This window comes from Gekko japonicus, unplaced genomic scaffold, assembly GCF_001447785.1.
Source record: "Gekko japonicus isolate JY-2015 unplaced genomic scaffold, Gekko_japonicus_V1.1 scaffold152, whole genome shotgun sequence".
In the NCBI taxonomy this organism is placed as follows: Eukaryota; Metazoa; Chordata; class Lepidosauria; order Squamata; family Gekkonidae; genus Gekko; species Gekko japonicus.
In genome coordinates, this window is record NW_015168050.1 from 1,287,860 (window position 1) to 1,315,413 (window position 27,554).

General features: G+C 42.7%; 1 protein-coding gene across 6 annotated transcripts in view; it reads left to right on the forward strand.

Moving 5' to 3' along the window:
• SEPT9 (septin 9) overlaps nucleotides 1–25,780 on the forward strand; it is a 326,641-nt gene extending 300,861 nt beyond the window's left edge. For all 6 annotated transcript variants that reach the window (XM_015414345.1, XM_015414344.1, XM_015414347.1 and 3 more), the window contains 6 exons: nucleotides 5,225–5,362; nucleotides 18,742–18,859; nucleotides 21,835–21,930; nucleotides 22,317–22,413; nucleotides 25,091–25,142; nucleotides 25,582–25,780. In XM_015414345.1, the coding sequence (XP_015269831.1) occupies nucleotides 5,225–5,362; nucleotides 18,742–18,859; nucleotides 21,835–21,930; nucleotides 22,317–22,413; nucleotides 25,091–25,142; nucleotides 25,582–25,720 (640 nt within the window). In that variant the 3' untranslated portion in view covers nucleotides 25,721–25,780. The remainder of the gene's footprint in view (nucleotides 1–5,224; nucleotides 5,363–18,741; nucleotides 18,860–21,834; nucleotides 21,931–22,316; nucleotides 22,414–25,090; nucleotides 25,143–25,581) is intronic.
• The last annotated feature ends 1,774 nt before the right edge of the window (nucleotides 25,781–27,554 follow it).

The following is a 27,554-nucleotide window of genomic DNA, read 5'->3' on the forward strand; positions in this document are numbered from 1 at the left end:
CACACAGATTCTGAAACAACTTAATCTAGAAGGAAAGACACTCAATATGCTAGAAGTTTCTAAGATCAAAAGACAGCTCATCTTCACTAAACAAAAATACTGGGTGAAGTCACCTAGAACACTTAATCTTCTAGCTCGCAAAGTAAAAGATCTAAAGACATCCAAACAGATCCACGCACTCAGAAACACCAAGGGAGAAATGGTCACATCCACATCAGATATTTTGAAGGTACCTGAGGATTATTATACTGAACTATACAAGGCTAAACCTGTGAGTCAGGATACTTTTCAAAAGATCATTGACCACTTCCCATTCCACACTACACTAGATAAAAGGCATAGATTAGTTATGGAGGAGCCAATTATAGAACAAGAAGTTAAAGATAATATTAAACAGCTAAAGACTGTGAAGACCCTGGGTCTGGATGGTTTTCCTTTCAAATATTATAAAGTATATGTGCCACTGCTCATTGCCCCATTGACTAAGGCATTCAGTCATGTCTTAGACACACGAATCATCCCCCCCTCCTGGAGACAAGCCTCCATAGTAGTTATACCCAAGAAAGACTGTGATCTCAGATGCCCAAAATCATATCATCCTATTTCTTTGTTAAATCAGGATATTAAAATTTTCACATCTATCCTGGGCAGAAGAATCAACACCTTTATTCAATATTACATTCATTCTGATCAAGTTGGATTCATCCCGCATAGGGACCTCACAGACAATACAATCAAGACTCTAAATCTACTCCAACATGGTATCAATTCTAAGATATCAATGGGCCTTCTCTCCCTAGATGTTTAGAAGGCCTTTGATACGGTAGAGTTCCCCTATCTCTTTGCAGTACTTAAGAACATGGGATTTGGCCCCAAATTCACTCAAACCATAGAAAATCTATATGCGAATCCAACAATCAATATTAAGACAAATGTTTCCATGTCCCAAACAATAAACCTTAGACGGGGTGCCCATTATCCCCACTCTTATTCGCCATGGCGATAGAACCTCTGACGCAGGCAATCAGGACTAACCAAAATATCAAGGGAGTTCAAATCAGAGGAAGGGAATACAAAATTTCCCTCTTCGTGGATGATATGATGCTGTATGTCACAAATCCAGAGGCATCCATACCGGCATTGATGCAAACAATATCTTCCTTTGGGGTAATATAGGGGTTATGTATAAATGACGCCAAATCACAAATACTTCCTATCCATATCTCTAGAGAAAAGCAAGTTAAGCTCAAACAAATCTTTAAATTCAACTGGTTCTCAAATTATATATCATATTTAGGTATAAAAATCCCATTAGACCTATCAAAACTCCTACAATATAATCATAATGAGAGTCATTCAAAAATGCTCAGTACCATCTTCAAATGGAGTAAATTAAATTTATCATGGTTAGATAGACACAACTTGATAAAATCATTCCTTTTACCAAAACTCATCTTTGTATTTCGTGCAATTCCTATAGCTATCCCAACACTCATACTCAAAAAACTGCAGGACACTTTGTTGAAGTTTCTGTGGGCAAGGATAGGATTCCATATCTTATAGAAACAAAAACATAATGGGGGGTTTGGACTACCAGACATTACAACTTATCAAAAATCGACATTATTGGCAAATATTATCAAGACACAAAGAGTAACACATACACCAGACTTGGTTCGTTTATGCTCAGACCTTCTACACCCATTCTCACTTGATGCTATGATCTGGACTGTTAAACTAAATCTACCAGCCTCCAAACGAAACAACATATTTTTAGTGCCAATGATCAGCCTATGGAAATCACTACGCAAGACATTGTTACCTGAGGTGTCACGATACTCCACTTTCACACATCAAACCTGGTTCTCGGAAACAGTTGATCATACTTACCTAGAGTCCTGGAGGAAGGCAGGGCTGTCTCGGTTTTGTGACATCTCATCCAAACAGGGCCTGAAGAAGAAAGCAGAAATAGAAAGCAAATTAAGTTTACCAGTAGCATGGTTCCCATACTTGCAGATGCAGCATGTCTTTAGCCAAAACAAGATAACTGCCATCCTTGCCCAACCCCATACAGATCTCGAAATGATTTAAAAATTATATGACACACAAAATAGAGGACTGATCTCAGCCACGTACCAACTTCTTCTAAAAGACAAAACAACTAAACTTATGCCTTATCAGTCTGCATGGCAGAAGGACTGTGAGAGCACTCTAGATTATGATATCTAGTCTTTTGGGCTACACAAACTCGTTTTCCCCGCTCCATACTAATGGAGCTGCAACAGTTTAAGATCATATGGGTTCCACAAGCTCTCCTATATGTTGGAAGGGGTGTCAACAGATTGGTGATTATGCACACTGCTGGTGGCAGTGTGCAAAGATTCAACTCTTTTGGAAAGAGGTACAAAGCCATATCAGGAAAATTATGGGCATAGACATTCCACTAAAACCAGAAAACCTTTTTCTTGACTATTGGCCTATACACATAGAAACACATAAGTACGAAACAATCTTAAATGTCATGCTACATGCGGCAAAACTCTCTATTGCTACGCGTTGGAAGGATGATAAACCACCTGACATCCAGGTTTGGTACCGAAAGATGTGGGACCAATTTTTAATGGATAGTGTCACATACAAACTGAACAATAGCTCTCTACAGCCTATCAAATTTCAATTTATGCAGAAGTGGAAACCCATCCTTGATCTCCTTACTGAGGAAGAATTTATACCTGCATCTTGGTCTAATTATCAGAAATGGATATGATGCTCTGCCGCTTTTCATATCAACAAGATACAGATCTAAAAGCAAAAATGATGTCAAATTATGGGCTAAACTCTCTCTCTTGGCACTTGATTTCATGAATTGCTCAGTAGTTGGATATTCTGTTGGTACGTTTACATTGAGTTAATTAGTTAGTATCATGAAAACTTTTATTCCTACGATATTACAGTTGAATTTCAGACAATCTTATCATTGAAAACAAAACAGTTAAGAATTTTATGGATGATTAACTTTTCTATGTATTTTGCAATATTCACTACTCCAAAATACTTGTATCTTTTATGTATGTTGAAAAATCTTCCAATAAAAAATGTTAAATAAAAAAATGCACTTGGTCCTGTTTTAATGTTTTCAAGGTTATCGACCTAGAGATATTGAATTGTTGGTCCTATTTTATTGGTTCAAGGCTCTTAACCTAGAGGAATTGAATTATATCATGTTATATAAATCGAGGACTTCTTAGTTCAAATATTTACTACTTCAAGGGTGAACTGTGTCTATCTTTTGAAAGTAGAGTTTTATGTAATAAATACCGTATTTTTCGTTCCATAAGACACACCTGACCATAAGACGCACCTAGTTTTTAGAGGAGGAAAACGGGAAAAAGTGCCTCTTCTGCTGCTGTTCAGTGGGGAGAGAAGCCTATGCAAACCAGAATGATTCAAGAGGGCTCTTCTACACAGGCAATAGGGTTACACTGTACAAAAGACTTCACAAATTATTAGGGTACACCCAACACCTCCTGTCCACACATGCTTAAGGTAGGATAGCAGCTCAATATTTCATTAGCAGTGGTACTTAAGAATATCTGTTCCAGTGCAACAGAACAAAGTTTGAGTTTAGTGGCACCTTTAAGACCAACAAAGTTTATTCACAGGAAAGCTAAGATCCAGAATTAAAACTCTGTTGGTCTTAAAGGTGCCACTGGACTCAAGCTTTGTTTGGCACACTTTGTGTTTATTGACTGTTAGCCTTTTTTTTAAGCTGGTTATAGCTTAAAAAAGAGAGGGGGGAAGGAAGGAAGGAAAGGGATAAAAAGGGAAAGAAGGCAGGAAAGGGAAAGAAAGAAATTGGAGAAAGGAAAAGAAAGGGAGCAAGGAAAGGGGAAGAAAAAAATGGGAAGAAAGGGACAGAAAATAAAAGCCTCTGTGTATGTTTGCTTTCCCCAAGTTCTAAATTACCCCACCAGCTGTTAAAAAGGAGCTTGAAGACTTACATTTGAAACGACACGTTCTCAGGTCCATTAAGCATATAAAAACGAAAGTAAACCAAGAGCTCCAAGAGGACCAAACTAAATCACACAGAAATTAAGGGAAGAACAGACTGTTCCATTGGGAGGGGGGAAGGCTGAACGGGGCTCCTGTTCAGCCTTCTTCCCCCCCTCCCAATGGAACAGTCTGCTCTTCCCTTAATTTCTGTGTGATTTAGTTTGGTCCTCTTGGAGCTCTTGGTTTACTTTCGTTTTTATATGCTTAATGGACCTGAGAACGTGTCGTTTCAAATGTAAGTCTTCAAGCCTTCCCATGGGCTCCCGTGGGCTTGGGGGGGGGGGGGGAGAAGGCAGTATTCGCTTCATAAGACGCACACACTTCCCCCCCACTTTTTTGGGGGGGAAGTGCGTCTTATGGTGCGAAAAATTCGGTATATAAGCTTTGTTTAATATTTCTCATAGTTTTCTCTCACCCAACCTTTGGGTACCCAACTTTGTTGTTTCTTTGGGCTGGTTTTCTCCCCTTCTATTTTAGTTTATTCTACTCCATTGAAGGTATTCAGTGAGAAAGGAAACCTGCCTTTCCCTATAAAATGGGTGAAATGAATTTGAAAGCGTAATTAATTTGTAGTAATGTTACTGCTGTTCTTTGTCCCCCCCCCTTTTTGTATTTTTACTGCTTCTAGCTATTTAGAGTAGTCTGTTGCAGGTATGAACAAGGTAAATGTAGTACCACAAATTTAGGAAAGTTTTTGAAACAAAAGAGAAAGTGTGTGAAACTGTCGCCCAATCCTCAAAAATGATGTCTGTGTATCTTCTCGTTTCCTCGAATTCTCCATGAATGGGGAGAGCCATATGCCTACTCTTTCCTGTAAACTCCCATGGCAACAGGATGCAGGCTGTGATGTGGTGGGAATGGTGCAGTTTCTCTGAGTATCCCTGTGAACTCTGGCCCCATTTCTGGAATGTCAGATCAGAGCTCATAGATTCATAGAAAGCCCACCATGTTCATGTAACATCATACACTGTGAACACTGCTGAATGGATTTCATCCTGCAGTGGGAAAATGTATAGCAGATGCCACATCAGGGCAGGAATTAGGTCCACTTGGAATTAACTCAGAATGGTTTCAGTGGGTTAGGATTGAGGATCACATTCCTTTCCTGAGTACACACTGAAGTGTGCTGCATAGATTGTTTTATTTTACATTCATTTTTTTTCTTGCACAGTTGGCAACCCATTACAAAGTTCATCAACGACCAGTATGAGAAATACCTCCAGGAGGAGCTGAATATTAACCGGAAGAAGCAGATACCTGACACCAGGGTCCACTGTTGCATATACTTCATCCCTGCTACTGGTCACTCGTATGTATGCTCATTCTTGACTGCACCCCCCTTTGTCATGCTAAGCAAATGTTGTGCCCCATGTTCTAGATGCTTGTCTGCTACTGGCTAGGATTTTTTGTATCTTGGAGGCTGGCTGAATGGCTCTCTCTAGTGTTGCATTTTCCCAAACAAGGACTTCTCTTTGTTTCCATTTTTCAGGCACTACCAATGAGCACACACATGCCTTTCTTGTTAGGGCCATGTGCTTAGGTACTGATTCCCAGTATGTCAAGCAAAGGACCTGTTCCATAGACTATCCTCCCTGGGAACATTCATACATAGCCACTGAAACATTAAACTGCCTGACAGGGTCCTCCTAATGTTGCCCTGCAGCTTTCCTCTCTCCCTGCTGTTTGCATGGTTACTGGTGCCTAGAAGTCTGCTTGGTTTATTCCCGTTCCTCCAGGAACATGTGTTTCCAATATAAGACATGGATTTGAAGCCATGAGACACTCCATTACTGACTTTCACATCCCTGCAATTGCTTTTGGCTACAAGTAGCATACTACTCCTGCTAGGGGTTAGGTCTAGGTATCCCTTTGACCCATGCCACGGATGGCTTGTTGCTTCTCTCCTCTGATGTCAAAGCGGACGTCTGTGTTTTGGTTCTAGTGGTTTCAATTGAGGATGCAGATCTACTGGGCCAGAGGGAGGAGACAGCAAGACTTTTTGAAGCCTCGTGTTGCAACTTTCCAGGAGATGTTGCAACTGGCGGGGGGGGGGGTGAGATTAGCTTTAATGGGGACAGCAGAAGCCATGTGGAGAGTGTTGGATCTATTCGAAATGCTTTAAAAATAGGTTTCTGACATGTTGACAGTGTAGTAGGAATTCTTCAGCTTGTTGCATGCATGGTGGTATTTCAGAAGCAAAAAAGCTGTAAGGCATGCTGGTTTCCTTCCGATTGCAGAGTTTTCCAGTGGTTGTAGTAATGCCCTTCTCAAAACTTCTTTCCCAGAACCATTATCAGGGGATACTATTTTGATATGTTCTTACACCTAGTGTAATTCTGTGTTCTTACTGCTCTTTCCCAGAATCAAAGGTTCAGCCTGCCCATTGTCACATCATCCTTCATCACTGCAACCCCACTCCCCCCCACACACACCCATCAGTGCATCTATGCTTCTGCCAGACTACTTCTGGCATGCAAAGAAGTATTGGCATTGTATGAAATCTCCATTAAACCTAGTAAGGCTTTTAGTCTCCTGCACACAGGCACATTTTTGGGCTACCCCAGTCAGTCACCTATATTCTTTCACTCTTTTTTGAAGATAAAATTGGTGATGTGAAGCTCCCTCTCAATCATTCAGTTGTCATTAGGCACAACTGAGGGAAAACCCGAACCATGTACATCCTCCATATGTTCCATAGGTTTTCATAGTTGGACACCTATTGTGGCTAACAGTTGTTTTGTGTTTTTTGAAGACTTGTTTCGGGGGTAGGTTTGTGGTTTAAATTATTCTGTACTGGAAGAATACTGAGGGAACTGAATTCCCTTTCTGTTTTCAGGTTCTTCTGTAGGAATTGATGTGGACACTTCTGCAGGGTTTGGTGGCAGACACCTTGGGATGATTGGGACCACTTAGGTTTAGTTATGTGCTCATTCCTTTATTTAAAAAATACCATGAGGTCATGGTTATGTTGACTGGCAAATAATTGAATGCAAATTCCTTGGAGTCTCTCACTTGAGAAACAAAAAGTGTCTGGCCCTCATAATCATGGAGAGAAGCATGAAACTCTGTGAGCAGTAATAATTCATAATGCTCATAAGCTGCAACGGATTTTCTCAGGTCTTTCCCAGTTGGTAAACCTCTACAGGGAGAAAGCTGATATGGGCTGTGGATCATAACCAAAAAGGTATATAGGTTTCCAGACACAAGAAACTTAACATACCAAGAAGCCCCCAAAACACCTCCAGTGTTTTCTCCCTGTTCTAATTAAGCCACCCGTGGGTCTTGGCACCCTCTCTCCAACACACGCGCTTCCTCGATTAGCATGTCACACATACATCAAGCTTCAATGCCTTTGAGATGTGGAGACCAGCTTGCAGTAAGCACTGCTTTCTGGACTGATGGAATTTGGATTAAATTCAATTCTGCTGAAATCTCCCTTTTTTGTAGTGTACTAGTCATAAATATTTATCATATACCAAGCCAGGCGAAAACAGAAAGGTTCTGAGTGGCTTTTATGAGCCTTTTGAATCTCTTGCTTCAGCCTGTAAGCCAGAGCTATTGTCCCATCTCATTACAACTCTGGCATGATGGATTGCTTGCTTCTATTTCAAGAACAGTTACAGGAGGCTGTGAAAAGCTTCTCCTGCTTTTAGCTTTTTCTAAAGTAAAAGTTTGTGTAAATCATTTGATCACTTCCCCTGTTGTAATGAAGCAGAGTTTTGCTTCTTTCTCTCTCCTTCATGTAAGCACTGACTTTTGACCTAGCTTTGAAATTAAACAAGTGTTCCCTCCTGCCCTCTTTGTAAATGCTAGTTTTATTTTTATTTATTCTTTTATTTTTATTTATTTATTATTAAATTTATACCCCGCCCTCCCCCGTAGGGCTCAGGGCGGCTTACATGGCAAGGAAACTTGCTAATAAAAACATCAGATACTTTAGTACAATTAAAAACATAATATACAATTTAAAACCCACTCAAACATTAAAGTGCTCAAACTACACATCATCCATTCCGGAATCTCAGAGAGGACAGCCACATCCACAACCAAACATCCCCAGTAGGCATTCCATAATAGATGTTAAACAGATGTTTCTTCCTGCCCTCCTAGGGCCCTAACCCCCCCCCCCCAATGAGGGTAATATAGCCGGGGGGCGGCGGCGGCGGCCCCTAATCGAAGGCCTGGTGGAAGAGCTCCGTCTTGCAGGCCCTGTGGAACTGCATCAGGTCCCGCAGGGCCCGGATCTCCTCCGGGAGTTCGTTCCACCAGGTGGGGGCCGCCACCGAGAAAGCCCTAGCCCTTGTGACGGCCAATTTAGCATCCTTGGGGCCCGGCACAGTTAGAAGATTTTGGGCCCCAGACCGTAGCGCTCTTGGGGGAACATATGGGGAAAGGCGGTCCCTCAGGTAGGCTGGACCCAGACCATATAGGGCTTTATAAGTAAGAACCAGCACTTTGAAGCGAATCCGGTACGCTATTTACTGTTTGGCTGCAGAGCCTGATTTACATACTAGAATGAGGAGATGATTGGCCAAGGAAATAACTCAACAAGCACTTAACATCCTATAAATTCCCCATCAGGTTGCATTCTGATATCTGGAAACTGCTCTTTGATCTTCAACTATGGTTGTGAATTAGGACACCTTCTTACTCAGAACACTTGAGCTGCACAAATGAAATTGCTATCTTTACATAATTGAGAGTTTAACTTCAGGATTTCTGGACCATTAGCTGAGTTGACTCTGGAAGGACTCATGTCTCCTTCATCTAACCACTCATAGTCCTTGTCACATACTCTGGAGGGGGGCATGTTAAATGTGCCTTCCCATGATGGTAACTAAAAAGCTCCAATAACAGATTACACAGTCTGAGCATTCACAGGAACATACTTGGACCACAGTTTACTGCTGTCCTAGTCTGCTTTCACATTGGGGGAGCTGTCTTCCTAGTCCCTTCCCTTCTCTTCCCTTTCACAGCTTGCTTTATCCTTTGCTTTCTCTCATTTCTCTGCTGTAGTGTCTTATGTGCTCCTTTCTTTCCTCTTTTTGCTCTCCACCTCTTGGCTTTGGTTCACTTCTTCTTTCTCCAGTGGTCCAGGAGTGGGGCAGTCCTCCAGACTCCTTACTCCTGGGACATAAAACAACAGTATACTCCAGGATGGGTCTGCCAGCTTCCCTGTCTACAGGGTGTGTTGTAAGACCCTATGGCCAAAAGCAGCCTCGGCTGAGGCCATCTTGTCTATTCTGTAGCGTCTCATGAAGGAGTAAATAGACTTCCATGTAGTGGCTTTGCATACCACATCCAAGGATGGAAATGCCCTGGAGGCTGCAGATACGGCTGCCCCCCTAGGGGAATGGGCTGTTATCCCCTGGGGTGGCTCCAGGTCCCTAGCCTTGTAAGCCAGTAATATGCATCCTCTAATCCATCTACTTAAGGGTGAAGATGAAACCTTCCTACCCAGGGATGACTTCCTAAAGAAAAACAAAGAGGGAGTCAGTGGTCCTTATGTGCTTTGTTCTATCCAGATAGAAACTGAGTGCCCTACGCACATCCAAACAATGCCATTCCTTTTCCTTCTCACACCAAGGATTGGGGCAGAAGGAAGGGAGAACAATGTCAGTGGACCTACAAAAGGTCGAATTAATCTTGGGCATAAAGGCTGGTCTGTGCGCAGGACTACCCTGTCATTGCGAAAGATGCACAGTTCCTTGTCTATCGACAGAGCCTTCAGTTCTGATACCCTCCGAGCCGAAGTAATGCTCACTAGGAACACTGTCTTGAATGTCAACTCCTACCGGTTTAAAAGCAAAGTGGGCTAAGGAGTTTAATTCTTCAATCTATCCTACTTTCATGGGCGTGGACTGGGAGGAGAAAAATGGCCCTGAAAATGGCCCCATCCCCACAAAGGAGGGAGAGGGAGGAGCCAGCCAGACCTACAGCTCTGTCGAGACCTGTGCCTCACTTGTTCCCAGTGCTGGGTAAGACTTGTGGCAGCTGGGAGCTGCAATCCCTGGCTCAGAGATGCCTCCCTTTCCCCCCTCCCTCCCGTCACCCAGGAAACTTGTTAAATAAAAAACCAAACAAATAAACAGCCTGGGTTCCTTAAAATGACAACCCTAGATATTCCCAAATATTTTCAGGAATATAGGGGACCCAGATAGTGGTATACCTGAGAATCCCAAATACTGTTCTGGATGCCCAAATATATCCAAGAAATACAAATAAAGTATTTTTAAGGTATATATTCACACTGGATATAGAATCATAGAGTTGGAAGGAGCCATACAGACCATCTAGTCCAACCCCCTGCCCAATGCAGGACCAGCCTAAAGCATCTCTGACAAATATTCATCCAGCCTCTTCTTGAAAGCTGCCAGTGAACGAGAGCTTACCACCTCCCTAGGCAGCTGATTCCACCTGACCATGAAAATGTTTTTCCTAATATCCAGCTGATACCTTTCTGCATGTAATTTAAACCATTGCTTCGGGTTCTATCCTCTGCTGCCAACTGGAACAGCTCCTTGCCCTCCTCCAACTGACATCCTTTCAAATATTTAAAGAGAGCAATCATGTCCCCCTTCAATCTCCTCTTCTCCAAACTAAACATTCCCAAGGCCCTTAGTCTTTCCTCGTAAGGCTCAGACCCCTGATCATCCTCTTCACTCTCTTCTGCACCCTCTCGATTCTGTCCACATCCTTTTTGAAGTGAGGCCTCCAGATCTGCACACAGTACTCAAGGTGCGGCCGGACCAAGGCAGTATACAGAGGAGCTATAATCTCCTGCGATTTCGATGCTATGGTCCTTTTAATACAACCCAAGACTGAATTTGCTTTTTTTGCCACCACATCGCACTGACTGCTCATATTTAGTTTACAGTCCACTCTTACCCCAAGATCTCTTTCGTTTACACTACTCCCTAGAAATGTATCCCCCATCCAGTATTTGTGCTTGACATTTTTGTGGCCCAGATGTAATACTGTGCATTTATCTTCGTTGAATTGCATCCTGTTTGCAACTGCCCACTTCTCCAGAGCATTCAGGTCTTGTTGAATTTTAACTCTATCTTCTTGGGGGTTTGCTACTCCTCCCAATTGGGTATAATCATATCCTACTGTGTGTCCCTAGTTCTTTGTATGTCATTAAAAAGGCAGTTAACTTCTTTAACCAGGACATCCTTTGTCACTAGATGTTTTAAATGTACTTTTTAATGTAGGACTAAAAAGGTAAAGGTAAAGGTTCTCTTGCTCGAAAGCCAGTCGAATCCGACTCTAGGGTTGCGGTGCTCATCTCCGTTTCAAAGCCGAAGAGCCAGCGCTGTCCGAAGACATTCCCATGGTCATGTGGCCGGCATGAATAAACATCAAGGCGCACGGAACGCTGTTACCTTCCCACTGAAGTGGTACCTATTTATCTACTTGCAGTTTCTTACTTTCGAACTGCTAGGTTGGCAGGAGAATGTAGGACTAACTATTGCTAAACATATCATAAACAGCTAGTTTTTTCTGTGCAGTTCTTTGTACCAAATGGCTGTCTTGACCTTCCCCCCAAAAAAACTTGTAGCTCTTACAGAATGCTTGCAATACAAAGAGCTATTCTGGCCATTTATTTATCTTTTTGTTTCGTAAAAGTAGTGTTAGAATTTTAATGAGGGCTCTGTGCAAACACATGTTTAAAGCTGTGCCCTAAGTCAGGCCTTGACAAATTTTCTTTAGACTCTGGAGCCGGCCCCAAAATTAAGGACTGCAAATTCATCCATACCAAATACATTTTTCTCTCTGTCATATTAAGCAGGTTTCATGTTCCCTCTGAGTTATAAATGGGGTTGTCAACAGGCCTGGAGAAAAATGATTTTCTTTTTGTGGGTCATTGATATAGAATGACTACTCTCTACAAACCCAGCCAAGATATTTTGGCAAATGGAGGAAGTGGGGGAAATGAAGCAATTTTAGTCTGCTAAGCATTTGGCACTGCATTTGCTGGGGAAAGAAATCCCTAATTATAAATTATTCTTTAAATTTTTAAATTCTTCGGCCTTCTGTTTTTTGCTGATGTTTACATAATAAGGGGAGTTTCGTACATATTGTTAATATGGATTATTATCCCCATACATTTTATGTGAGAGTGTGTGCATTGCATGTAGATAACATGCACATAGTGTATATACAGGCAGGATAAAATAATCCACATCCATAGTAGGGCAAAATTACTAATGTATATCAAATAGCTATCACTTATTAAAAATGTATAATCTTGTGGTTTAAGGCAGTTTACAATTCCAAGATTTGAAACATATTGTAAAATCCCATTAACTACCCTTCCCAAGAACATGCCTGCATGTTAAACCCAACTAAAAGTCTTTGCAAATAAAATGGCCTCCTAAAAACATCTAAAGATTGTGCCCCTCCCCACTGTTTCAGAGATCCCATTCCACAAGCGGAAATCCATTATAGAGAAGGAACAGGCTCTAGCAGAGACCAAGCAAACTACTTTTTGTGAGAGAACAACTAGAATGTGGCAACCAGAAGATTGTAGATGATGTATAGGAACTAGGGGTGTGCACTTGGTATATACCGAACCACATAAATACCCAAAAATTCCGATTGTATTTGGCTACCGAAATAGCCATACCCAAATAAAAGGCAATATTATTCAGCTTTTATTCAGGCGTGGTTAGAAGGCATTTAAAGAGACCACAGTCAGTGGCACAACTCGGCGAGTGAACTCAGCAAACATTTAAAGTTTAATCCCTTCCTCCATTACATTTTATGGGGACAGTCCCCATAGGATATAATGGAGCAGAATAAATTTGGGTTTCCTGAATATTTACCCGAATCTCAATACGAAACCAATATTGCTTTTGGGAATAGAGATTTTTCAGGTCCAATAGACCTGAATCAGGGGGGAAATGGGTTGTGGGTGTTTATTTCTTGTTTGTTTTTTTGCTCACCCCTAATTGGGACATATGGAAAGAGACTTTTAGATATGTGGGTCTGAGGCCATGGAGGACTTTAAAGACTGTAACCAGCACCTTGAACTTAATATTGTGTTGGCCTTCTTTTGAGGTTCAGTGTCTGATGGAACAAGAGGTGCAGCCGATGTATTTCTTTTTAAATGGACGAGGTCTGTTCCTGTTAGGTAGCCCTTGACAATAGTATTCTTAATATGGAATTTCTATTGCATTTGTATCCCACACTTTGAAGACTCTAGGCTGATGTCTTGAGATTTATGCAGTCCATGATGATAAAAATCCTGGTGTTACTCTGAACTGTGGCCATACATATAAATACATCAAGGTGCAGTTGGCTGTTGCTTGCTCCTGCTGTTTAGAACTGTCCTCTGTTAATAAAGTTCTAGATTAAAGCACTGAATGATCCCTTGTGGTAATTTCTGCAAACTTTTCTGGGAAGACCAGCTTGTGGTTCAGGTTTTCCAAGTGGCATAAGAAGCATAAGACTAAGATTTTTGACTTCTTGTGGTTCAGCTGAAGCTTATTATTGGTCCCACTCTGGACCAGGACAACAACACTGTGTCATCAGCGTAAAGTAGCAGGGGTACGTGTATTGCACCAAGTTTCGGGCGATGACAGTCGGCACCAGTCAACTGAGCAGCAAGGTCATTGAGGAAAAGATTGAATAGGAAGGAAGCTAGAATACAGCCCTGTTTGACACCCTTCTTGGCAGAGATCTTTGGTGTCAAGTCACCTGCTAACGAGCACTTGATCTGACAAGTGTTAGTGGTATATAATTTCTTAATAAGCATAAGAAGTCTTTTGTCCATATTTAGCTGGTCTAACTTGGTCCAGAGAAGGTCCCTGGCAACTGAATCAAATGCACCTCTTAAATCTAGAAAAGCAACAAAATTTCTGATTATTTCACACGGTGTAATTATTTACTAGATGGGATAAGATAACACAGTGATCTAGAGTGGTCTTCCCTTTGCAGAAACCCAGCTGTTCAGGGCCTATAATTTTTTCATGCAGCATCCAAAGATTGAGTTTGACTAATAAGTGTTTAGCGTAAAGCTTGCCAATAATGGAAAGTAGGCTGATCAGCCTGTAATTGCCAGGGTTAGTATAATCGCCTTTTTTGTATAATGGGACCACTATTGCATTCAGCCATGCCAGGGGAATTATGCCAGTTCTATCTATGATTGTAAACAGGGATGCAAGGGGGGAAGCCCACCAGTCTGGATTTAGTTTTAAAATTTCGGAAGGGATGGCATCAGGGTCAGAAGCCTTTTCTGATTTCAGCTGCACAATTAGTTCTTTGATTTCATCCAGTAACACAGGAGGCCAGTCAGGTAAGTCGGCTGTAGAAAGCTCAAATGGTTTAGCAGAAGTAGGTTCTTGATGGAATAGAGCCAAAAGTGCTGGAACCAGACATAGGAAGAAGTAACAGACATGGAGGGGTCATCAGCCCGGAATGCACCCGAGACTATTGCCCAAAACTTTTTGGAATTGTGTAGAGTTGTGGCATGATATAATTCTCCCCATTGGGTTTTAATGTAGTCATTTCTCCTTTTTTTATATAAGTTGGTGCAGTTGATTCTGAAGTTTAAAGTATTCTGGTGGCAAGGTTAGGGCCTTCGAATTGCGGTAGTGACTAAAGACTTTACATAGTAAAGTTTTTGTTTCTTTGCATTCTCTGTCAAACCATGAGTGTATAGAGTTTGCTAAGTTAGTTGTACCTCTGCCTGTGCATCCTGCATTAATGCTCAGTGATTCAGAAATATACGATACTAGGAGTAATGCTCGATGTGGGAAGAAATACAATGAGAGCTAGAAGGTAGCTCCAGATGAGTGTCCCGACTGTGGCCATAGAATCCACTGCCCAAAGCAACCATTGTCTCCAGGAGAACTGATCTTGATTATCTGGACATCAGTTTTAATAGCTGGAGATCTCCAGGTGCCGCCTGGAGGTTGGTTTATGTTAATTTGGGGCTATGCAGTCACAGCTAAGGTAGAAAAGCATCTCCTCCTGTGCCATGTTTTCTGGGTTCTAAGGGTCTGGAAAGTGGTTCCATAGCTGATTACATGGTTGCCAACTCTGGGTTGGGAAATGCCTGTAGATTTGAGGGGTAGAGCCTGGGGAGGGCAGGATTTTGGGTGGGGAGGGACCTCAGCAGGGTATAAAGCCATAGAATCTACTGCCCAAAGCAGCCATTGACTCCAAGAGAACTGATCTTGGTCATCTGGACATCAGTGCTACGTCACATTGGCTGTCATACAGGGGCCATCTCAGCAGGATATAAGGACACAGAGTCCACCATTTTCTCCAGGGGAACTGATCTCTGCCATCTGGAAAGCAGTTATAATTCTGAGTGATCTTCAGCCCTCACCTGGAGATTTGCAACCATGGTTTTCCCCAACAGACACTAAGGGGAAATTTATTTTACCTCAGAACATCAACAGCAAACTGTTTAGAATGTTAGAGGGAAAGGCCAGTGAGGCCGCATTTGCAAACGACCTCTGTGTTCCGAGGCAAAGGCGAATCAGGTCACATATGCAAAGGACCTCTGTGTTCTGACTGGCTGGGGGGGGGGAGAGGAACAGCCAACTGTTTAGAATGTTGGAGGCAGGACTCAAGCAAAGCAGCCCAGTGGATAGGGAGACCCTCTGAATGACAGATCAGAGAGCGAACTGATTTTGGAGCATGTTGGAATGTTCAGGGGAGTCCATGACCAAAATAGAATTATATATACCGGAGGATTAGAGAATTGTAGACTGATATAGAGGCAGTAGTGTCAGATGCACTTATCAGGAAAGAATAAGGCCAGATTTTAGAAGTTGTTGAGTTTTCCCTATTATGTGGTCATTCCAAGGTATTCTAGGTAGTAAATCGGTTTCAGAGAATTGTGAGATCAGGTTACAAGAAGGATAGGTATGAGGGCCAACTTAAAATGAGAGGGAAATGGTCGCTAATAATAAAATCATCTATTGTAAAATCTTTGACGTGCGGTTTCAGTGAGGGAGAAATTAAAACATAATCAATTACATTATAACCCCTCAGGGAGACAAAGGTGAATTCTCCAGGGTTTGGGAAGCCAATCAGACCATTTAACTAAAATCTATTGTATTGCATGCAGAATCTGGCAAGACATATACCTGCTGGGTTTAGAAAGCTATCTTTAGAGTGTCTTGGATATGAAAAACTACATGGAAGAGTATTGTCTTGAGTACCATCAAGAGCTTTAAAAATATGCAATCCCTCCCTACTCTAGTGTTAAAATCACCCACTAAAATTATTTCAATAGACGGAAATTTCCTCTCTAATTCCTCCATAATTGTGGCAAAGTGTTCCCAACATTGAGAAAGAGTTGAATTGTCTAAAGAGGATGGTACATATATATTCACAAAGTTAGAGTAGAGGTATCAAGGACAAGCTTGATGGCCTCTGCCACAGAGCTTATTCATCTGTAAAGTGATGTATTCCGAGAAGAGATATGAGGAGACAAAAGTAGATAATCCTGCTTGGAAGCGACCCCTTGTATTACTTTTGAAGGCAGGAAGAGTATAGGACTTATACCCTTCGAGCTGAATCTGGGTACCAAGTCTCTTGGACTAGTATGACATCAAACTGCTTGAGGTAGCTAATAAATTCAACATCCTTGGCCTTATATCACCAGCCGGCCACGTTCCAAAAGATGATTTTAATATCCAAAGTAGTAGGAAACTTAGCTGGCGATGGTGTAGAAGAAGTTGTGAGTCAGTCCCCTTTGGTTAATTGTTCAAGGGTGCTGTTGGTGTCATAAAATACAGACCCATTGCTCATACCTCTTGATACGTTCTTAATTATTTGGCTTGTGCTGGGCCACACAATCTCTTCCTTACTGCTCAGAGGGAGATTCTCAGCCGTTATTGAAGACATATGGATTTCAGCTTGTATTAACGTCTCTGAGTTTCTCTTGAGTTCAAGTTGGACTTCTGTAGTAGAGGTTAAACTGATCAGTTGAGGAGAAGGAGAGATATGGTAAGACATGTCATGGCTGTTTTCGTAAGGACTTATTTTGGCAGCCTCCAATCTGTCTGCAGTCACCTCTTGTTTTCTGGTATCATACCCTAACATCAGTAGCTTCCCAGTCTGTTGACTATTGCACCTTGAATCTCTTTTGGGAAATTTAGAAAAGTTTTTATCAGGTCATCCTCCAAGGAGTTGTCAATATCTATTCCTTCATACACATAGACTGAAGGGGATGACTTATCTGAGGATTTAGCTGCCCCACAGACTGCATTCGAAACTGGCACCTCCTCTCCCTGACGAGAGAGGTCCATTAGATCAGGCAGCAGGGGGATCTGTTCTTGTCCCCCTTTAGTCTCTTTATGTTTCTTGACCAAAAGCAGTATAGGTTTCAGTGTATTTAAAAAGGTACGGGCTGGGAAGATCCCCTTGCTCTTAAAAGTTGCACTCTGTTTCATTATTAAAGATGGGATCCTCTCACCGGAAAATCTGAGAAGGACCCTCTGCATCTGATTTGGTTGGCTAATTATTTCTAGCCCTTTCAAATCAATTCCAGAGATTTTCAACTTAAGTAATAGGCTCAGATGATTTAACACCTTCCTTTTTGTATTCCACAAAGGCAATCCACCTCAGGTTCTGCAAATTGACAAACATTTATTTATTTTTTGCTGGAGAATCAAATTGGGTCTAGAGCTTTCATGTACTCACTTTATGTGACAGAGGGGAATCTGCTGAGAACTCTTTACTCTTTGGTGAGATGAAGACATTTGGTGGCATATTAGCAGAGCTTACACAGCCACTGAACTTTGTCTCTTCCCAGATTTCCTAGTCTTCCTCTCTACCAACTTCTCAAGCTTCTGATTGATTCCATTTAAACATTCCAAGATATATGTAACAGTCCTTTCTTGCTGTAACTTCTGGTTTTTTGGCTCTCCCTTTTTCTTCAGCTAGAATTGCATCTTTGTTTGAAGTTGGGATATTATATGCAACACTCTCAGGGGAAAAAAATCAGCTATCTTGGTCTGTTTGCTTGCCAGTGGAAAGATTCCTTCCCCATCTCTCAGGCATTTTGGGCTTTTCCAACACTCATTTTGTTTATGGCAATCAGACTCAGAAACTTTCAACAGCTGATAAGCAGTAAAGACAGACTCACCAGTGAAGATATATCCGAGTATCTGAATGTCGGACAGGAATAAGAGGAATTAATTGGGAGTCCTCCCCTCAAAGATACTCAGCGCCTCTTCTACTTCGGTGGGAATTTAAGAACTCTTTTGTCTTCTTTTCTCCAGCTCCAGAAGTCAACTTGTTTGTTTGTTTTTTATGCCCCCCGTAGGGGATTTTTCAATTTGCATTTTCTATAAACTGCAACGAAATTAGGAAGGGGAGGATCTGCATACTATGGGAGAAAGTAAAGAAAACCCACTAAAAACCCAAGAGATGGTGGTCATACATACTGCTTAACAAATTAGCTTTTAGCTCAAAGTTCGATTCAAGTTCATTGAATGTGGTCATCTAATAGTTTATACTGAAAAATGAATTTAAACACCACCACTTCTGACTTCTTAAAAAGCAACCTAAGAAATAATTATAACAATACATTGTAAGAGCTCTCAGAGTGTAATAACAGGTGTGAATGCACAGATGACCATTTGAAGGTCACCAGTTACAGGTAAGCAACCTGTTTTTCTCAGTTGCCTTTCACTTTAAGAGTCTTTCTCATCTCCCTTTCAGCCTCCGGCCACTGGACATTGAATTTATGAGGCGCCTGAGCAAAGTGGTCAACATAGTGCCTGTCATTGCCAAAGCTGACACTTTAACACTAGAGGAGAGGGACTACTTCAAACAAAGGGTAAGCAGACAATGGCATTTTCTGATCTCCTCTGATTCTACAGCTCTCCAGTTCCTAATAGCTAGCCAGGAGCCCTGCACGTTCCTTGAGTCACAGCTCACAAGAGGGAAGAGGCTTTATTGGTCTCCATATGTTTCTTTTGGCTCTCCTGCTCTTAGAGGAGAGAAACATAAACATAGTTTCCTGTTTGATTCTTTTTTTCCGCTCCCCTCCTGCAAATCTTTTTCCAGATAGATTTTAAAGCAGATGCACCAGTAAAATTGCTGGGGAAATGGAAACAACATAGCACGAGAGTATTCCAGACTGTTAACATGTTGGTATTTGTTTCTTACCGTCAAACTTTCCTGCCTGACACTGCAACCCCAAATGTTCAGCCCTGCAATTAAGAATGTGACGGGCCACAGGACTGGAGGAGGGCAGATGTTATCCCAATTTTTTTTAAAAGGGGGGGGGGATGACCCAGGAAACTACAGGCCATTCAGTCTGACCTCTGTCCCATGGAAGATCAGGGAGCAGATTTTAAAGGGATCCATCTGCGATCATCTAAAGGACAATTTGGTAATCCGGGGTTATCAGCACAGATTTGTCCCCAACAGGTCTTGCCGGACCAGCCTCATTTCCTTCTTTGATTAAGTGACAAGCTTACTGGATCAAGGGAATGCTGTTAATGTTGTTTACCTGGATTTCGGTAAAGCTTTTGACCGGGTTCCCCATGATGTTCTGATGCGTGAACTAGAGGACTGTGGACTGGACTCTAGGATAGTTAGGTAGATAAGGAACTGGTTGGAGAACTGCACTCAAAGAGTATTTGTCAATGGCATTTCGTCTGACTGGAGGGAGGTGTCCAGTGGGGTGCCATAGGGCTCGGTTCTGGGCCCAGTACTTTTCAATATTTTTATAAATGATCTGGATGAGGGTGTGGAGGGGATACTCATTAAATTTGCAGATGACACCAAATTGGGAGGAGCAGCAAACACACCAGAAGATAGAGATAGAATTCAAGGAGATCTGAACACGCTGGAAAAGCGGGCGGATGTGAACAAGATGCAGTTTTGCAAGGATAAATGCTGAGTTCTACATCTGGGTAACAAAAATGAGGATACACTTCTGAATAGCAGTGTGTGTGAATAAGCACTTGGGGTACGGGTGGACATAAATTAAATATAAGCAGCCAGTGTGATGCAGTGACAAAAAAGGCTAATGTGATCTTGGGGTGTATCAACAGAGGCGTAACATTCAAATCGCAAGATGTCATAGTCCCGCTGTACACTGCATTGGTCCACCTGCACCTGGAGTATTGTGTGCAGTTCTGGATGCTTCACTTCAAAAAGTATGTGGACAGAATGGAGTGGGTGCAGAGGAGAGCAACTAGGATGATTGGGGGCCTGGAGACCAAGCCCTTTGAGGAAAGGCTGAGGAACTTGGTAATGTTTAGTCTGGAGAAGAGGAGGTTGGGGGGACATGATTGCTCTCTTTCAGTATTTGAAGGGCTGTCACTTAGAGGAGGGCAGGGAACTGTTCCGGTTGGCAGCAGAGGATAGAACTTGCAATAATGGGTTTAAATTAAGGGCGGGAAGCAGGGCCAGATTTAGACTTGCTGAGGCCCTAAGCTATACAAAACCCAGAGGCCCCCTACTGTTTTAAATTACATCATTTGGTCACAGAAATATTTAAAATATATACACCTTTTTAATATTTGAAATCACTTTTTATATTGTGTTTTTATTCGAGGCCCCAGCAGATTGTGAGGCTCTAAGCTGTAGCTTATTTAGCTTATGCGTAAATCTGGCACTGGCAGGAAGGTACCAGCTGGATATTAGGAAAAACTTTTCTACAGTCAGAGTTGTGCAACAGTGGAATCAGCTGCCTAGGGAGGTGGTGAGCTCCCCCTCACTGGCAGTCATTAAGCAGCGGCTGAACAAACACTTGTCAGGGATGCTCTAGGCTAATCCTGCATTGAGCAGGGGGTTGGATTAGATGGCCTGTATGCACAGATGTCTGTTCTCTTAGTTTTCTGGCTATTTGCCCCTTTCAGCCTTCATTGTTTTTACCTTGCACTGCTTTCCTCTGACCCACCCAGTATCTTGGATTTTAAGTTGTTTGAGCAGAGCCACGCTAAAAGACATATTTCCCTGCCCCCCCCCCCATCCCGGGCAGGTGTTGAGAGAAATTTAGGAATCCCTGGCAGGAGGGGCAAATCAGGAAATCCCATCCTCAGACAGAACAGCCAGTCCACTGGAAAGGTGCTACTATTCTGATGGAACAGCACCTTAAAGTTCAGAATCTAAGCAGAGAAATCAAGTTTAGATGACCCTGTGGATCTGTTTCCTATCACTGCTGCCCTTGGATCAGAAGGCCTAAGAGCAGCACTGGAAATTATTTTTGTGGGGCTGCATGCAATGGCCGAAACTTGTACATCTGGATAATATAGGTGAGCTCTACAGAAGAAATTCCCCCAGTCATCCAAGTTTTCGACCACTTACTACTGAACATGTATACAGTTAATAGTATGTGGAAGTGGTGAGAACTCCTTAATGGGAGCATTTTCAGTCTGCGGAAAACAGTTCTGAAAAGAGACTTGACTGTTGGCCTACAATTTGGCCATAGGAATCTTACTTCAAGAGCTTGCATGGCTGTGAAAATCCTGAGGCTGCCTTAAGGCAGATCACTGTTGGCCAGCCTGACCTAACAGGCAGAGTTGTGAGGCTAAAGCACTGCTTTGAGCACTGTAAGGGTGGAGAAATAGGATTTATTAGTCACGTGGAGTTCCCAGGTTCTTCTGTCTGGGACTTGCTGGGATGCCTTGGACAAGTCTTGCCCAAGGTGCACAGAAGTGACTCCGTTTTTCACAGACCACATGTGGAATTCACTGCAGTCCTTTTACTGCTCTTGATAAGCTCTTTTTTCAGTTAGGCTTCCTTGTTGCTCTTTGTATCTACAGTGAACATGTTCCATTCCTGTTTCTTTTTTCTTAGATCACAGCAGATCTTCTTGCCAATGGCATTGATGTCTATCCACAGAAACAGTTTGATGAGGACTCTGAAGACCGGCTAACAAATGAGAAATTTAGAGTAAGTGGGGCAGCCATATCTTGCCACCTGCTCAGCATGTGCTCAAAATAAGGTTTTTGACCTGCACCTAACATCCTTCCTAAGAAATTCTCAATAGTATTGTTATAACAACCCAAAGACTCCTCCCCTCCCCCCCGTTAAGGGCAAAAGGGAAATTCTTTATGGGGGGAAATCTAGAACCCAGCTTAGAACAGCTTGTCTGGTTTGCCTGGCCATGAGCTCCTTAGCACTTATACCTAGGGAGAAATTGTTGACCGAACAGGTGAAGCCACTGCCAAAGGTCACAGAAATTAGGGCAAGTAAAGTAACCAACCCTCCTTGCAACCTTGAATGTGCTTTTGATGGGAAGGTGTGATTCCTCTTGCAATTTTACAACTTTGTTTTAGGAAATGATTCCATTTGCGGTGGTGGGCAGTGATCAGGAATACCAGATTAATGGCAGACGAATTCTGGGAAGGAAAACAAAATGGGGAACAATTGAAGGTAAGAGCTGTCGTTTCTGCATGTTGGTTCTGCACCAATAGCTACAGCTTTAAATTGCCCTCAAAAGACAGTTTGAAATGTGCAAGACTGCAAGGTCTGTATACTTTGCCTGTTGTGTGGGAGTGTGCTTTGCTGCCCTCTGTTGCTCAGAATGAGAACCATAGTGTCTGTATTTAGTGCTCACACATGTCTCCCTGAAATGCAAACAGGAATTGCTTTTGGTTGGTGGCATCCTGTGGAGATGGTGGGTTTTTCAGCTGCTGGTGTCCTGAGTGCAGGGCTGCTGCCTGCTGCCTCTCTCAGTCGCAGACTGAATAGAACTGAGGATGGAACATCCTGCTTTACAACAGCAAAATTGCTGGAATAGTTAGAAGTGAAGCACGACGTTGCTTGACTGTCATTGCTCAGAGTTTTAACCAAGTCTTCAGCTCCTGTCTGCGCTGTGATTGGCAGCTATTGGCTAGAAAAGATACAAAGCTCTGGTTTTTGTGTGCTGAAGTGAAGTTCTCTTACTTGTGCTATGACATTCTGAAACTTATTCAAGGCCCCGGTGTAACACTATTGTTCACACTTGCTGTCACAAAGCAAGGGCGCAGTGATTCCAAGAACATCACAAGAAACCCTGGTAGGAACAGCAGAAATGCAGATACTGCGTGAGTCCATTCTAACAATTGTATGGTTGGACCCAGCAGATCTTTCCCTTACACCTTTAGCTGAGGGAAGAGATGGGTGATTCCACCCCTTTTCTCTTCCTCCGTGCAGCTTCCCTGGCCATTCTGGTTATTACTCCTGTGACTCCCAGGGTCAGAAAGGACTGCCTGGGGGAGGGGAACAAGGGAAAGATCCGTTATCCTTGTGCCTGTGAATCACTGGAGCCAACCCAGTAAACATGGATTATTTTATAGTGCTTTCAGAGCACTTCATAGCATCATGACAGAGGTTGCTCTGTGATGGGCATGAACACAACTTTTTGCAGTGTTTGCACTGTTGCCTCAGTCCTCCTCCCCTCTCACACATGGATGCACCTTATACTTAACAAGACCATCGGTCCGTCAAGTTCGGTGTGGTCTACTAAGACTGGCAACAGCTCTCTGGGGTTTCAGGTAGTGGCCTTTTATGTAGCCAACCGCCTGGTCCTTTAACTCTCTTCCTGACACACAGAGCAAGGTGGAAGACTTCCAGGTTTGGGAAGGCTTCAGTCGAGCTCCAGTTCATGATGCTATTTGAATACAAGCATTTGGCTTGTCTCTCCACCCCCATTCATTGTTTAGGATCCTGGTTTATGGGGAGGAAAACTCCACTTCAGCCAGGTGAAAAGTGTGTGAACGTGGGAGCAAGTTATGTTTGTGCCCATTGTGGACAAACCTCTTGTCTGTCACGCTCTCTGAATGTGGCCAAATGTTTGGAATGTAGATAAGATAGATTATAGACGTGTGTGTGTGTGTGTGTGTGTGTGTGTGTGTGTGTGTGTGTGTGTGTAAAATAACAACAGGGAACAAAAGGATGCCAGCAGTAAGAGAATGAACAATTTTCAATTAATCAAACTCACTGAATTTGCTTCTCTGTCAGTGAGTTCTGCAGCTTCTGCACTTAGTCGTTGTGCTTAAAATCATGATCTGGTGTGGGCCTTAGTGTGGATCTAGAGACAGACTTGTGGATTCCTCGGCCCAAGGGGCTAGGGTGGAGAAGTGACCTAGCACTGAATATGGAATCTGAGCATTATTTTCTCCATGTATGTGCTGCTCCTCATCATACAGGAAGGTTAGAAAGGAACATGTCTGGTTTAGTAATATGCATTTGTTTATAACACAAAGGAGAAATTGACCCACAGTTACTTTTGCTGGCATTGTTAAAATTAAAAATCTTGGAGCTGCTTTCAGTTCTGTTGCTTGCCTGTCTTCTGCTCTGTGCTCTCAGAAGTCATGGAAAGTATTTTCTGTCTTCAAATGGGCTTGCCCAGGTTACTTACTGCTTAAGAAGGGTTTTATAGACAGATCCTGCTCCACTGGATTTGGCTAGCACTAGCCGTGTTATAATTCCATTTCTGAAACTGAAATACAGAGGGCAGCCATCGCCTGCACTGTTGTGTAACTGGAGGTAGTGGGGCTGCCAGCATGGAGTTCAGATAATTTAATAACATCTCATTGGAGCTATCTGTGCATCCCTCATGGTCACATTGAATTACCTTTTTTTCCTTCCCAGCACTGTTGAAAATACAAAGAAATACACTGCACTATTTTGTTTTTGTTAGCATTTTGTGATTTTTCTTCCATAGAAAAATCCTACTTTTGAGGAAAAACATTTCCAGAAAGCAGTAGGAGAATGTGTTCATTTTAAGCCTTTGGCTTCCCCCCTGTGGACAGTCTATGGTAATTCATGAAAACAGCAATGCAGACACAAGACAAAGCCCTTAGAGTCATCTTCGACACTAGGCGCTTGGCACTTTCTGTGTACAGCAGGAAGCTCCAAGGCACATTAGTGGCTGAAGCCTGTAGAGATCCTTTTTGCATCTTCAAGCTAGATCCTTAAGTGTCAGTTTTCTTGAGTGGCCTGAAATGTGTTCAAGAGAGCTGCAAGTTCTCTGTGCTCGGACCAGACTTTATGAGCCCTGTCTTTCTCTGAAACTTGATGCATTGATCTTATGCTAACTTCTAACACTGTGTCCTGCCTTTTACAGTTGAGAACACAACACATTGCGAGTTTGCTTACTTGCGAGATCTTCTGATCAGGTTGGTAGCACCTTTCTAACAGGGGCGTAGGGAGTAATCACTGCTGACGCCTCAATTTGTTTTTCTTCTAGGATTGAAGTGTAGAGTACATACACACATCTGTTTTAGGAGACTATATTACCTACAGTGGCGACTCCCAACACTTTTTAGTGGTGGAGTTCTTACTGCATAGGTCGGGTGGGACTGGCATAACAATTACTTCCCATGCCAGCTTTGCCCTGCTGGAGGAATCCGTGAATAGAAGGTGCTGCCTTGTACAGAGTCAGACCATTGTTCCATCTAGCCCTGTCCTGTCTTGGCAGTAACATGGTTTTTGGCAAAGTTGGTTCTCACACCTACAGCATGTAATCGGGTATTGTCTTCATCTGTATCAAGTTGCTGTTGGATTTCACTGTGTGATGCACAAAACTTCTTAATTGCCCTGTCCTTCTTCCTGTAGGACACACATGCAAAACATCAAGGACATTACCAGCAGCATCCATTTTGAAGCCTACAGAGTCAAACGCTTGAATGAAAGCCAGAACATGCTCTCCAATGGCATGGTCAACAAGGAGGATTTGGTGGCCAATGAAATGTAACACTCATGACCTAGCTAGGACCCAGCTCTCTCTCTGTCCCACTGTTTTCTTTCTTTAAAATGCGTGGATGTATATGTGTGTGTGTGTGTGTGTGTGTGTATATATACATACATACATATAACTGACCAAATAACAATATTTTTTTCTGTAATAAATGTAGCATCTCTTTGCCAGCCTTTGTGGCATGAAGCATCTATTCTGTGCTTCCATGTAGTAGGCAGTTGGGTGTAGTGATGGGTGACCAAACCATTGAGGAGAAAGGAGGGAGGGATCGAGCTAAAATCTCAGCAGCGCAAGGCCATCCTTGATGTTCAGCATTAGCTGTGCCCCCCACCCCACCCTGGGATAGATCCTTTATGCGATAGACCAGCACCCTTTTTCTGGAGCTCAGTGAAAGAGGAACTCCCATTGATAGTACCACCCTCATATACTCTTGAAAGCCAAGGTAAAGCCTCCTTCCAAAACACTGTCGTCTTGTAAATTCAACCACTGGGTAAATTTTCATACACTTCTGCCTTGTGGGGTTGGGTTGGGAGGTTTTCCCGGCCATTGTATTGCAGTAGGCATGAGTACAGGCCTGGCTGCTCAAGAGAGAGGAGGCCACCTCATATCCTGTCCATGCGCCCTCACTCCTAGTAGAGCACCATCATTCATGTCAAGGACATCCTAAAATGGGCGAGGTTGCTCTGAATGAGGTGGTCCTCCTCTAAATGAGGCAGTCCTTTTTAGTCCAGAAAGTCTCCGCTAGATGTGCCATAGTCTTTTCGACACTGTGTGGGAAGGAGTTGGAGGAGAAGCCTCACCTGCTGCCTTTGATTTCAGTGATTCAGGTCAATAGAGATGTTTCTGAGCCACACGACTGACCTAGTGCCAAAGCTTTACTGTGTTTTATAGGGGTGTTTGCATGTGTGCTTTAGTGTGGAGGTTTTTTTCTTTCCCTAACTCCATCCCCTTCATTTCCAGATTTCACTAGCCAGCAATAGCAGGGAGGGCTCCTTCCTTACTAGAGAAGGGTGGGAGGGCTCCTGTCATAAGGAGCTGCTCTCGTCAGGTGCACCTCCTCTTCCCATTCTTCGGGGCTCGTGTCCCTAGTCTGCTGCCTTCCTAGAAGTTTATGTGATCTATTTGACTCAGACTTCTCTTCAAATGTTTTGTGTATGCTTTCCTGTATCAGAGGCAGACGATCTCTGCAAGCCCAATGAAGAAGGCTCCAGTTATCTGAAATTGTATGTTAATCTTTGAATAAGCCTAGAAAGGCTTGTGGCATTTGACTAGGCTAATTTTTTTTTCATTGTGCAAATTCTGGGTTTCACTGTGGCTACAATTCCCCAGGTGTTCATGTCTAGACAGGTCATACATGTTCACTTCCATATGAAATGCCACACTGTGTATAAACTGAATCTGGTATTTGCACACCCTCTGTCCCTAACAGTGGAGAATAACAGTGCATTTTCTCAATACTGAGCTGATACGGAGTTCTTAAAACGACATAAGCCCCATTTGGAATAGTTTCATACAACAAAGAGCCAGTAGGTCCTAGCTTTTCTGAGATTTCTATTCTGTGGAATATGATGTTTGGTGTCCAGTTCCATAGAAGGTTTGTGCCATATTCTGATTCATTTGTACCCCCTTTGCAAAAATAGAAAACTCTGGCCATGCTGCCTCTTGTGGAGCTTTCAAAAATCTTTTGATTCCTGGCATTCATAAAAGAGAAACTTGCGTTTTCATGTTGCTTGTTCACTCTTAGCTGGCAAATATGCCTCAGGCCCAGTTTGGTGTAGTGGTTAACTGTGTGGACTCTAATCTGGGAGGACCGGGTTTGATTCCCCACTCC